The 13,179-nt window shown below is 45.8% G+C and overlaps 1 protein-coding gene across 3 annotated transcripts in view; it reads right to left on the bottom strand.

Moving 5' to 3' along the window:
- The window catches only part of LOC140126389 (gamma-aminobutyric acid receptor subunit pi-like), a 234,286-nt gene that overhangs the window by 142,973 nt on the left and 78,134 nt on the right, over nucleotides 1-13,179 (bottom strand). For all 3 annotated transcript variants that reach the window (XM_072145792.1, XM_072145796.1, XM_072145794.1), the window contains one exon: nucleotides 1,077-1,144. In XM_072145792.1, the coding sequence (XP_072001893.1) occupies nucleotides 1,077-1,144 (68 nt within the window). The remainder of the gene's footprint in view (nucleotides 1-1,076; nucleotides 1,145-13,179) is intronic.

Below are 13,179 nucleotides of genomic sequence, written 5' to 3'. Positions count from 1 at the left end.
CCCATCAACCCCCGCCAGATCTTTGAGCTAAGTGCCATAGAGAAAGCTTCCTCTGGGATTCCTGTTCCTGTTCCCCGTTCTGCTTGATCTCCTGTTGTTACCTCTGTGCTGACCTTGATTATGCACAGTTGCTGCCAGCCCTGACTGTCTGCCTGTCCCCGACCTTGAGCCTGGACTGTGATTCTGTATCTTGACCTTGGTTAGAAGCACCTGTGGAACACCCTGGTGGCATCATGCCGCAGCAAGATCATGCTGCTTTGCGGTGGACCCTGCCACTTAGGTCCCAGTTGTCGGCTAGTTTCATCGTCCGCGATGGTCTAGAGCAGTGATGGCGAACCTTTTGGAGACAGAGTGCCCAAGCTACAACAAAAACACACATATATGTCGCAAAGTGCCAAGATGACAAAGCAGTAACTTATTGATCCCTGCTGTATCACAGGTTTTAATCATATTGGTGTCCAGAGTTCACCAATACAATAGAAAGATGATGGAGAAAATTGTATTGTAGCTTTTCTCCAGGGTCCCCTGAAGAGGAAGAATCAGGGGACCCAGAGCAGGAGCTCCAATGACAATCCATCTCTATCCACACCTTCTGGATACTCCTGTAGTCCTGGCAGCCAAGGATGTCGCTTTAAAATAGCGCTGAGCATGGCACATCCTGGGCAGTATTGGACCGCAGGAGGAAGGCTTGAGTGCTGTCTGGCAAACTATGTGTTGGGGTGAAGTCCTGGGTGCCCACAGAAAGGGCTCTGAGTGCCACCTCTGGCACTCGTGCCATAAGTTCGCCACCACTGGTCTAGAGGGTTCACTGAAGACACAGAAGATGGCACTAATTTAACAATATTTTTTAAATATCTGACGATATAAAACAAAATAATCTTAAGTAATAAAATGTACATGTTAAAAATATTTCAAATCGTGGTTTGGATTTACCTACAAAAAAAAAAAGATTTTCAAAAAGACAGCTTGAAATTCTTTATTGTTGGAAAAGCATAATTCTTGAAGAGAAAAACAAAGTTTGTTTATTGGACCACCATTTAGTTGGATCATGCACTCTAATGTATGTAATTACTTACCATATTGTCTTCTGAAATAGAGGCAATGCTTGCGATTTCCAGAGTTACTGCAATTTTAACAGGCTTTTCTAGAGAAAAAATGGTGATTTTAGATTTACGATTGCTATATCATTATGATTACAAATCTATCCATTATAGTGTTTTTATGTTATTTTACAGTTTGATCATATAAGATGTTTCTCACAGCAAGAAAATATAATATTTTTTTCTGAAAGTTTTCTGTATCATTTCTTTAGATTTTCAATAGATTTTTGAATGCCAAGTTGTATTATAAAACTGCAATGCTAAAGCTGACTTGGATATTGGATCCACTTTTAACTTTTAGGATGAAGCCAGTCTGAGCCATAAAGGGGTATACCCACGAAGACAAGATTCTTAAATATACTCAGGATACACATTTACAGATAGATAGATGAGCGAACACACTCGTCCGAGCTTGATGCTCGTTCGAGCATTAGCGTACTCGTAACTGCTCGTTGCTCGGACGAATACTTCGCCAGCTCGAGAAAATGGCATCTCCCGCTGTTTTGATTTTTGGCGGCCAGAAACAGAGCAAATCACAAGCCAGGAGACTCTGCACTCCACCCAGCATGACATGGTACCCTTACACGTCGATAGCAGTGGTTGGCTGGCCTGATCAGGTGACCCTGGAATAGACTAGCCCCTGCCCGCGCTGCTCGCATCATTCTCTGTCTGGATGCCATTAGGGAGAGAGCTGCTGCTGCTGCAGGGTTAGCTTACTGTTAGGCAGGAGTGAGTCTACAAGAACCCAACAGCCCTTGTTAAGGCTACAGTAGCGTTATATTTTATTTTTTTGTTTGTTTGCTTGTGGCTGGGCTTGCTGGCACTAGTAGTGCAGCTAGTACCATATTGTGAGGAATTTGCAGAGAGACTTGGGAACGTTCTATTTAGCTCTTAGTCACACACATCTCAAACTCCTAAGTGGGACAATTTATTAGGGGTTTAATTGAATTAGGCTTTTTTTTTTTTTTCAAAACTTAAAGTGACTTAAAATCCAGTTCTTGTGTGCTGTTAGAAACTAGGCATACAGGAACCCAACCGACTTTCTTAGGCCTTCAATAGCGAAAATGTTGAACCCGAGGGCTAGGGCTAGAGGACGAGGGGGTGGACGTGGGCGTCCAACTACTGCAGGGGTCAGAGGCCGTGGTCCTGGGCGGGGTGAGACACCACCTGCTGATGAAGGATCAGGGGAACGCCGCAGACCTACACTTCCTAGGTTCATGTCTCAAGTTACTGGGACTCGTGGTAGAGCACTGTTGAGGCCAGAACAATGCGAACAGGTGATGTCGTGGATTGCGGACAATGCTTCTAGCCATTTGTCCACCAGTCAGTCTTCCACGCAGTCCACCCATGTCACCGAAATCAGCACTCCTCCACCTCAGCCTCCTTCCCCCCAGTCTGCCCCCTCCCAGGAAAATTTGGCATTTGAACCGGCATACTCTGAGGAACTGTTTTCTGGACCCTTACCAGAGTCACAAACCACTTGTCCGGTTGCTGCTGAGCTCTTTTCCGATGCCCAGGTTTTCCACCGGTCGCAGTCTGTGGGTGATGATGACATTGTTGACGTAGTGGAAGAAGTGTGTAAAGAGGTGTTGGATGATGAGGAGACACGGTTGTCAGACAGTGGTGAAGTTGTTGTCAGGGCAGGAAGTCCGAGGGGGGAGCATACTCAGGGATCGGAGGATGATGAGGTGACAGACCCAAGCTGGGTTGATAGGCCGGGTGAACACAGTGCTTCTGAGACAGAGGCGAGTCCTCGACGAGAACAGGTTGGAAGAGGCAGTGGTGGGGCCAGACGGAGAGGCAGGGCCAGAGCTGGTTCATCAGCGCCAAATGTTTCACGTAGTGAAGCTCCCGTGGCAAGGGCTAGATTTTTGGAAGTTTAGAGGTTCTTTAAAGAAACACCGGATGACCGATGGACTGTGGTGTGCAGCCTGTGCCACACCAGGATCAGCAGGGGTTCCACCACTACCAGCTTAACCACCACCAGTATGCGCAGGCATGTGAATGCTAAACACCCCACTCAATGGAACCATGGCCGTTCACCTCCGGCCGGGCACACCACTGCTCCTTCCCCTCTGTTATCTGCTGCCTCTGCTAGTCAGCCCCCTGCCCAGGACCCCGGTCCAAACACCTCCCGTGAGAAAACTACACCTTCGCCTCCACGATCCTCTACAGCATCCACCAATGTCTCCATGCACAGCGTTCAGCTCTCCATACCCCAGACACTGGAGCGCAAGAGGAAGTACAGTGCAACCCACCCACACGCCCAAGCCCTCAACGTCCACATCTCCAAACTACTTAGTCTGGAGATGCTGCCCTATAGGCTGGTAGAGACCGAGGCCTTTCGCAACCTCATGGCGGCGGCCACCCCTCGGTATTCGGTCCCCAGCTGCCACTACTTTTCCCGATGTGCCGTCCCAGCCCTGCACCAGCACGTGTCAGACAACATCATCCGTGCCCTGACCAACGCCGTTTCTGACAAAGTCCACCTGACCACGGACACGTGGATGAGTGCTGCCGGGCAGGGCCACTATATATCGCTGACGCCACTTTGGGTTAACTTGGTGGAGGCTGGGACTGAATCTGACCCTGGGGCTGGTCATATACTGCCGACACCGAGGATTGCGGGGCCTACCTCAGTCCAGGTCTCTCAGGCCTACTATGCCTCCTCCCACCCCTCCTCCACCTCCTCCTCCGAATTACCATCCGTGGGCATGGCGCCATCAGTCGGTAGCTAGGCACAGCAGCAGTGCCGTCGCTAAGCGACAGAAGGCGGTGCTCAAACTGCTGAGCCTAGGCGATAAAAGGCACACCGCCCAAGAGCTATTACAGGGCATCACGGCGCAGACTGATCTGTGGCTGGCACCGCTGAACCTGAAGCCAGGCATGGTTGTGTGTGACAACGGCCGTAACTTGGTGGCGGCTCTGCAACTCGGCAGACTGACACATGTGCCATGCCTGGCCCATGTGTTAAATCTCATAGTTCAGCGGTTCCTCAAGACATACCCCAATCTGTCTGATTTGCTCACGAACATGCGCCGCATCTGTGCACATTTCAGAAAGTCCAGCACAGACGCGGCCACTCTCAGGGCAGCGCAGCACCGCCTCCAACTGCCCACTCACCGACTGTTGTGCGACGTGCCCACAAGGTGGAATTCAACATTAACCATGTTATCCAGAGTTTACCAGCAGCGCAGAGCGATTGTAGACTGCCAGATGTCAACTTCCACCAGAACTGGTAGTCAGGTCAGTCAGCTTCCTCAAGTCTACAATGAGGAGTGGACGTGGATGTCTGATATCTGTCAGGTGCTGAGTAACTTCGAGGAGTCAACACAGATGGTCAGTGGCGATGCCAGCATCATCAGCCTCACCATCCCGCTTCTTGGCCTGTTAAAAAACTCTCTGGTCAGCATGAACTTGCGGGCGTCACAAGAGACGGGGGAAGAAGATTACCTTGTTGATAGCCAAAGCACCCTCAGGTCTGTTTCTCAGCACATATCGGAGGAGGTGGAGGAGGAAGAGGAGGAGAATGTTGGCGAGACAGAAGAGGGGAGCATTGTTCAGTCCTTCACTGTTCAGTGTGTATGGGCAGAAGAAGAGGAGTTGGAGGAGTTGAAGGAGGAGGAAATGGAGAGTCAGGCCAGTGAGGGGAGTGAATTCTTGCGCAATTAAGGCAATTAAAAATAGAACCGCTATGCTATTCCATTTTTCCTAGGTGAAATATTCAAACGACCCCGCCTGCTTTGAAAATTATAATTTTTTCAAAGTAAACGCTTCTGGCCCCCAGGCCCATTTTGGGTGGGGAGGAGCCGAGAGACAGGGGCTTGGACAGGCGAAAGCTCGCCTGGCCGCGGACCACCAGCTCCATCCCAAGATTAGGCAGCCTCAGAGGCATCCATGCATACTGCCCCTGCTGTTTCCTGTCCATTTTGCCTCCACAGCGTCCACCAATGTCTCCATGCGCAACTTTCAACTCTCTACACCCCAGACGCTGGAGCACAAGAGGATATACAGCACATCATCCCCTTATCAAACGAGCTGTGTCAGGCAGAATTTTCAGGTGTTTCACCAGATACATAATGGAACTCAGCCCATCTGTTGCCGCCATGCTGGAGACCTGAAGTGGCAATCATAGCAGCGCAATATGGATGCCCCATACTGTTGCTCTTAATCATGGAACCATTTACGAAAAAACTATTAAAAATAGAACCGCTATGCTATTCCATTATTCCTAGGTGAAATATTCATACGACCCCGCCTGCTTTGAAAATTATTATTTTTTCAAAGTAAACGCTTCTGGCCCCCAGGCCCATTTTGGGTGGGGAGGAGCCCAGAGACAGGGGCTTGGACAGGCGAAAGCTCGCCTGGCAGCGGACCGCGAGCTCCATCCCAAGATTAGGCAGCCTCAGAGGCATCCATGCATACTGCCCCTGCTGTTTCCTGTCCATTTTGCCTCCACGATCCTCCACAGCGTCCACCAATGTCTCCATGCGCAACTTTCAACTCTCTATACCGCAGACGCTGGAGCACGAGAGGATATACAGCACATCATCCCCTTATCAAACGAGCTGTGTCAGGCAGAATTTTCAGGTGTTTCACCAGATACATAATGGAACTCGGCCCATCTGTCGCCGCCATGCTGGAGACCTGAAGTTTCAATCATAGAAGCAATATGGATGCCTCATACTGTCACTCTTAATCATGGAAGTCGTCTCGATGGCTGCCTCTACATGTCGTCCTCTTATCAAACGAGCTGTGTATTCAAGATAGGTAATTTCTAGCTTGAACATTCACGATCGGCCAAACAACAGGGGATACTGCTCCGTAGCACGGTTCTGCATGAAAGAGATACCACTGTGCATGAGCATCCTTGTCCAGCAGACGGGAGGAGACATCTTCCCACAGTGCATCCCGCCACCATGAGTAAGGGGCCGACTTTGGAGAGACCGTTTCCATTTCCAGGGCTCCACTATGGATTATCTTCACAATGCACAATTCAGTTTTTACACTCAGTTTGGTGAGTCAAACTTCCTTGAAGGAAACCTACCACCAAGATCCTAACTATAGGTAGAAGGGGTGGTAGGTGGATGTATGGGACATGAGGATAGCCCTTTTTAGAGCTAATCCTCACATCCCCGCTATCTTTTTAAAACTTTCTTACCCAAATATGTAAATTTTCTTAAGCGGCTACTGGGGAATGGAGTAGCCAGACATGAAGCTACACGTCGCGGCTACTTCACACCCCAGTAGCTTCTTTTCTCCTCCTACCCTGACATCTTCAGTGCGTAGCTCCTCGTAGCTGCGCACCCTCGTCCAAGAAGCCAGAGTTCTCCGCATGCGCCGGAATCCGCGAATTCGGAGCGGTGGCAGCGCAGAAGATGTCAGGGTAGGAGGAGCCCCAGCAGCTGCTTAAGAAAATTTACATATTAGGGTATTAAAGTTTTAAAACTTGATACTCCTACCAGATATCTTCTATGAGTAGCTGTGCGCCCTCGTCCGCAAAGCCTCCCATCTGCACGGTCACTGCTCCAAAGCCGGAACTACTGTGCATTTTGTATGAATCAACTGTGAATTTATTATATATACTGGATGTGTTTATGTGGATATATGTATTTATTTAGCTAATTCTCTTTGTATTATTCTTTTATAAATTAGTTCTTTGTAATATAACATAATATATTTTAAACAGTTGGGCAAATCCCAAAGGGCCATTTGCATAACAGAAGCACTACCATTTTTATCAGAGTTTTCAGGACCTGATGAAGGGAGCGGTACGCTCCTGAAATACGTAGTTTGCCTGTCCGAAGTTCAATAAATTTATCTGTTATCTAAATTTATAGTGATATAACCCACTTGTAGTCTGTGTGTGAGAGCACACACAGACTACAAATAGACCTAGAAACTGATGGATATTTGCCCTATGAGCACCTTTTTCTTCTTTTGTTTTTTCTATTAGTTTTACAATTTATGTTGTGGCTGAGATGTAGCATAGCTGTAAATGTAATTGTGTGTTATATATATCTCATGGATCTCATAATCTTATCTCTGATCTGTCTCATCTCCCTTTCTATGTCTCAAATACTAGTACAATGTTCAGGAGCTAAAAGTATGTGCATAGAAACCTGTACCCTGATAATCTAACCACACTGTCAGCACACAGCATCTCATAGCACTAGAGGGATCATAATGTGTCTGCTTTGAGAGTCCCCGCCCACACTCTTCTTCTTTTTTTTTTTTTTTCAAAATCTAAAAAAAAAAAAGTTTTAGGTAGCTCAGGTGCGTGTTCGTCAATATGTTGTGTTAGTTACTTAGTGTCAGTGCGCCGTCAATTGGTTGCGTTAGTTACTTAGTGTCAGTGCGCCGTCAATTTGTCGCATTAGTTACTTAGTGTCAGTGCGCCATTAGTCCGTCGCATTAGTTACTTAATGTCAGTGCGCCGTCAGTCCGTCGCATTAGTAACTTAGTGTTAGTGCACCGTCAGTCCGTCACAGTAGTTACTTAGTGTCAGTGCGCCGTTAATTCGTCGCGTTAGTTACTTAGTGTCAGTGCGCCGTCAATTCGTTGTGTTAGTTATTTAGTGTCAGTGCGCCGTGAATTCGTTGCGATAGTTACTTAGTGTCGCTTTAGGTAGATTATCTCTGTTACTGACAGTGATAGTCATTGTCAGATAGCTGTATTATTTGTTGGCTTGAGAAAGAATTATGAAGAGGATCCGAAACGTAGCACTTAGGTGAATAAAGTACCCACTCTTTTTATATTATGGTGTGCAGCCTATTTTTTACTTTTATGCATAAAGAGGTGGAGAGTCAAACCACTGAGCACCCAAACTAAGCTTCTTAAAGGGGTGCAGCTGTGAACTTGATTAATGTATTATTTGTTAGTTACCGTCAGTTTGTCAGTGTCTGAAAGTGTAAAAAAAAAAATTTTTTAAGTAGTTCGTTCCTTACTGTCAGTCACCGTCTGTCATTGTCATTTGTCATTCCGTCCCTGTCAGTCCATTAGTTAGTCAGTGTTATAAAATAAATAAATAAATAAATTGTTGTGTAGTGTTTCACACTATAAAATGGCAATGAGGATGTACTCCGCTGAGGAAGCGTACACCATGCTCGCCTCTGATACGGATAGTGCCAGTGAGGGAGAACCTGAGTTTTTTTCGTGATTCCTCCTCCTCCTCCAGTGATTCAGGAGAACCCCCTCAGAGTCGTAGGAGAGTTAGTGCTCAGGTTCTGCCTGAGGATTTAGATTGGGCACCCCTAACAGATTACACCCCCCAAATTCCGGCATTTACTGCAATAGCAGGGATTAAGGTCCCTACTGAAGGGCTCTCTGCCTTCGGTTTTTTCAAATTAATTTTTACTGACAATTGGTCCAATTAATGGTAGAACAAACCAACATACATGCTCAAGAATTTATACGGGCAAATCCATCTTCTTTCTATGCCAGACCTTATAGGTGGCACCCTACAAATTGTGGGAAAATGTTAAAGTACTGGGGCCTTGTTTTTAACATGGGCCTTACAAAAAAGCCTAAAATAAGATCCTATTGGTCCACGGATGTTCTGTACTACTGCCCGCTGTACCACACAATAATGTCTAGGCCCCGATTCAAAGCTATACAAAAATGTATTCATTTTGTGGATAATTCCTTATGCCTCCCCCAGTATGACCAAACTAACTTTTTAAAATATGCCCCGTTCTAACATTTTTAGACGAAAAATTTTCAGCTGTCTACACCCCTCAAAGGGAAATCTCAGTAGATGAGTCCCTAATGAGTTTCAAGGGGAGAGTTAAATTCCGACAGTATCTGCCTAATAAGCGAGCCAGATACGGAATGAAATTATATAAATTGTGTGAGGCAGAGACAGGGTACACATTTCCATTCCGTGTGTATGAGGGTAAAGACAGGACAATACAGCCCCCAGAATATCCACCACACATCGGCACAAATGGAAAAATTGTGTGGGACCTTATATTCCCACTACTTAATCATGGGTACCACGTGTACACCGACAACTGGTATTCAAGCATTCCCCTGTTCAAATGCCTCATAAACAAAAGTACAATGGTCTGTGGGACAGTGTGAAAAAATCATATCTTCCCAAAACTTTTGTTAGTCAAACGCTGAGAGCTGGCAAAAGCAGAGCAGTGCAAAATGAGGGGGTGCTGTGCTTAAAATGTAAAGATAAAAAAGAGGTGATGATGCTGACAACAATTCATGACGCCAGCCCTGTCACCCAGCGTGGCGCTTCCACTACCATCCAGAAGCCTGTATGTGATGTGTACAGGATTATAATAAATTTATGGGGGGGGGTTGATTTAAATGACCAGATTTTGAAGCCCTACACAGCGACTAGAAGAAACAGAATCTGGTACAAAAAACTAGCAATCCACATTGTACAACTCCTTTGTCCTTTTCAGACAGGCCGGCCACCAGGGTACATACTTAGAGTACCAGGAGAATGTCATCAAATCACTTCTCCTGGGTGAAGGGGAAGGGGAAAGCTCTGCCTCATCTATAAATGTTCCCCGAATAGTACCAGGGCAACATTTTCCATCTGTGGTGCCACCAACGGAGAAAAAGCAAAAACCCCAAAAAAGATGCCATGTGTGCACAAAAAATGGTATCCGCAAGGATACCATACACCAATGTGACACGTGTCCTTACAAACCTGGGCTGTGTATGAAAAATTGCTTCCGAATCTACCACACAGCCCTGGAAGTGTAATTTGGAAAAATCCCATCAGTGCCATTCTGATATTTGACCATTTTTTATTTTGTCATCTATCAAAAAATAACAAAACTAAAAACATCATTATACCCCTAGATGAATACCTAATGATGTTATCTGCACATTTATAGGCCTATGCCAATGCTGCCCAAAAATTACAAATCCGATGCCACACATAAGATACAGCTTGATAAATGTTACAAAGTATTGTTTCATTTTTATGCTCAGGTCAGTGTCTGAAAATGTGTCTTATAAATTAAACATTTGTGGAAAAATTAAAAACTAAAATTTAACTTAGGCTTTTCACTAAATTCTACATAAGTGACTAAGATCAAATTTTAACACTTTCAAAAAGGGATCACATGTTGGGGGCTTTCACTGTAACTTTGGGTCTGTGCAAAAATAACGTGACCACAAGATATTTCAGCCAAAACTAAACTTCAAAAATAGCATTCCTTCCATTCTGAGCCTTGCTATTTCACTGAAAAAGCAATTTACAACCATATTTGGAGAAATTGTGTGGCATAATTCGGGGTGCTTTTCTACCTTTAACTACTTTTAAAAAAAAAGGGGGGTTTATCACTGTTACAGTACTCCAGGAGCTATTCAAACATGACATGGGGCATGAAAATGATTTCAAAATCTGCTCCCCAAAGGCCCTAAAGCAGGGGTCTCAAACTCAATTTACCTGGGGGCCGCTGGAGGTAGATTCTGGGTAAGGCTGGGCCGCATCAAGTTTTCCACACAAAATGCGCTTACAAAATATCATTATTCAGATTCAAATGTCATGGCGTCTCCCAGCGCAAGGAAAGCCCCATGCTGGGAGACGTGTTCTCTCTATGAACGCGTCCTGTGCACCGAGGGGTCCCAAGCTCCTACCGCACTGAGCCCAGTCAGGGACACTCCATCGCCCCCCCTCCCCCCCGGTACTTGCCTCCCCGTGTCCCTCCCATCGAAGAAGATGAAGTCGCCGCTCTGACCTGCACCAAGTGCGTTCAGAGCGGCGACTTCATCTTCTTCAAGTACCGGAGGGAAGGGGATTAACCGGTTACGGGCCCTTTCTTGTTTTTTCATGTCCATTTTTCACTCCCCACCTTCAAAAATCTATAACTTTTTTATTTTTACACGTAAAGAGCTGTGTGATGGCTTGTTTTCTGCGTAACAAATTGCACTTCATAGTGATGGTATTTAATATTCCATGCCATGTACTTGGAAGCGGGAAAAAAATTCCAAATGCAATGAAAATGATGAAAAAAACGCATTTGCGCCATTTTCTTGTGGGCTTGGATATTACGTCTTTCACTGAGCGCCCCAAATGACATGTCTACTTTATTCTTTGGGTCGGTACGATTAAGGGGATACCAAATTTGTTATAGGTTTATAATGTTTTTTACAAAAATTAAAACCTCCTGTACAAAAATTATTTTTTTGATTTTGCCAACTTCTGGCGCTAATAACTTTTTCATACTTTGGTGTACGGAGCTGTGGGTGGTGTCATTTTTTGCGAAATTTGATAATATTTTCAATGATATCATTTTTAGGACTGTACGACCTTTTGATCACTTTTTATAGATTTTTTATATTTTTCAAAATGGCAAAAAAGTGCCATTTTCGACTTTGGGCGCTATTTTCCGTTACGGGGTTAAACGCATTGAAAAAACGTTATCATATTTTGATAGATCGGGCATTTTCGGACGCGTCGATACCTGATGTGTTTATGATTTTTACTGTTTATTTATATTTATGTCAGTTCTAGGGAAAGGGGGGTGATTTGAAATTTTAGGTTTTTTTATTATCATTTTTTTTTTTAACTTTTTTGTATTTTTATTTATACTATTTTTCAGACTCCCTAGGGTACTTTAACCCTAGGTTGTCTGATCGATCCTATCATATACTGCCATACTACAGTATGGCAATATATGGGGATTTTCCTCCTCATTCATTACAATGTGCTATCAGCACATTGTAATGAAGGGGTTAAAACGAAATAGCCTCGGGTCTTCGGAAGACCCGAGGCTACCATGGAGACGGATCGCCGCCCCCCGATGACGTCACGGGGAGCGGCGATCCCAGGTAAGATGGCGGCGCCCATGCGCCGCTATCTTTTTGAGGCTGCCGACAGCTTTGCCGGCAGCCATCGCTGTTAAAACACCCGCGATCGGTACTAGCACCGATCGCGGGTGTTACCGGTAAGCCTTTGCTGCAATATGCAGCAAAGACTTACCGGCTATGGAGAGGGCTCGGCCCGTGAGCCCTCTCCATGCAGCGCGACCTGCCCTCTCCATGCAGGTGGGGGCCGCAAAATATTGTCCCGCGGGCCGCAGTTGGCCCGCGGGCCGCGAGTTTGAGACCCCTGCCCTAAAGCATTGTTCTCTTTCCAACTCCTGCCATAAACCCCTACAGCTATTTACAACCACATATGGGGTATTGCCGTATTCAGAAGAAATTGTGTGACAAAATTTGGGGGGTGTAGTTTCCAAAATGAGTCATTTTTACAAATGGGTGAATTTGTTAAAATTCGTTTTGACCCGATTCACCGAATTTTTCAAAAAAATTAAATTCGACCCGAATCGAATCAAAACAAATCACGTTAAAAAACTGGCATTTCCTGGATGCAGAGAGCCTGTAGGGTGTTGTAGAATGTTGTGCCATGCTTAAATATGCATAGGGAGCGTGGTTTGGTCTTCAAACAATGCTGAGTTTTAGTATGACACGCACATGACAGCCGCGGCTCTTAGAATCGCTTCACTCTTCACTTCCATGTGCACTTACATAGGCCAACTTCCCCAAATAAGTGAAGTGGGAATGCAGCCTGACACTATATCATTGTTCCACTCAGTGTAAAAAGAGCGCACTCTTTGATGTTATAGTGGGATCTTGGCCCTCAGCTCAGTCCTTTCGACCTGGCACTATAACATCAAAGCGTGCACTCTTTTTACACTGAGTGAAACAATGATATAGTGTGTTGGTGGCATCAAAAGCAGCAGTAGCAGGAGCCCGCAGAGTGGCACAATGATATAGTGTGAAGGTGGCATCAAAAGCAGCAGCCGGAGCCCGCAGAGTGGCACAATGGTATAGTGTGAAGGTGGCATCAAAAGCAGCAGCATCAGGAGCTCGCAGAGTGGCACAATGGTATAGTGTGAAGGTGGCATCAGTAGCAGCAGGAGCCCGCAGAGTGGCACAATGATATAATGTGAAGGTGGCATCGGAAGCAGCAGGAGCCTGCAGAGTGGCACGGTGATATAGGGCGTTGGTGGCATCAGTAGCAGCAGGAGCCCGCAGAGTGGCACAATGATATAGTGTGAAGGTGGCATCAGTAGCAGCAAGAGCTCGCAGAGTGGCACAATGATAT

Source organism: Engystomops pustulosus, chromosome 4 (genome assembly GCF_040894005.1).
Source record: "Engystomops pustulosus chromosome 4, aEngPut4.maternal, whole genome shotgun sequence".
In the NCBI taxonomy this organism is placed as follows: Eukaryota; Metazoa; Chordata; class Amphibia; order Anura; family Leptodactylidae; genus Engystomops; species Engystomops pustulosus.
Note: the sequence above shows the minus strand (reverse complement) of the source record. Positions and strands in the feature narration are given on the sequence as shown.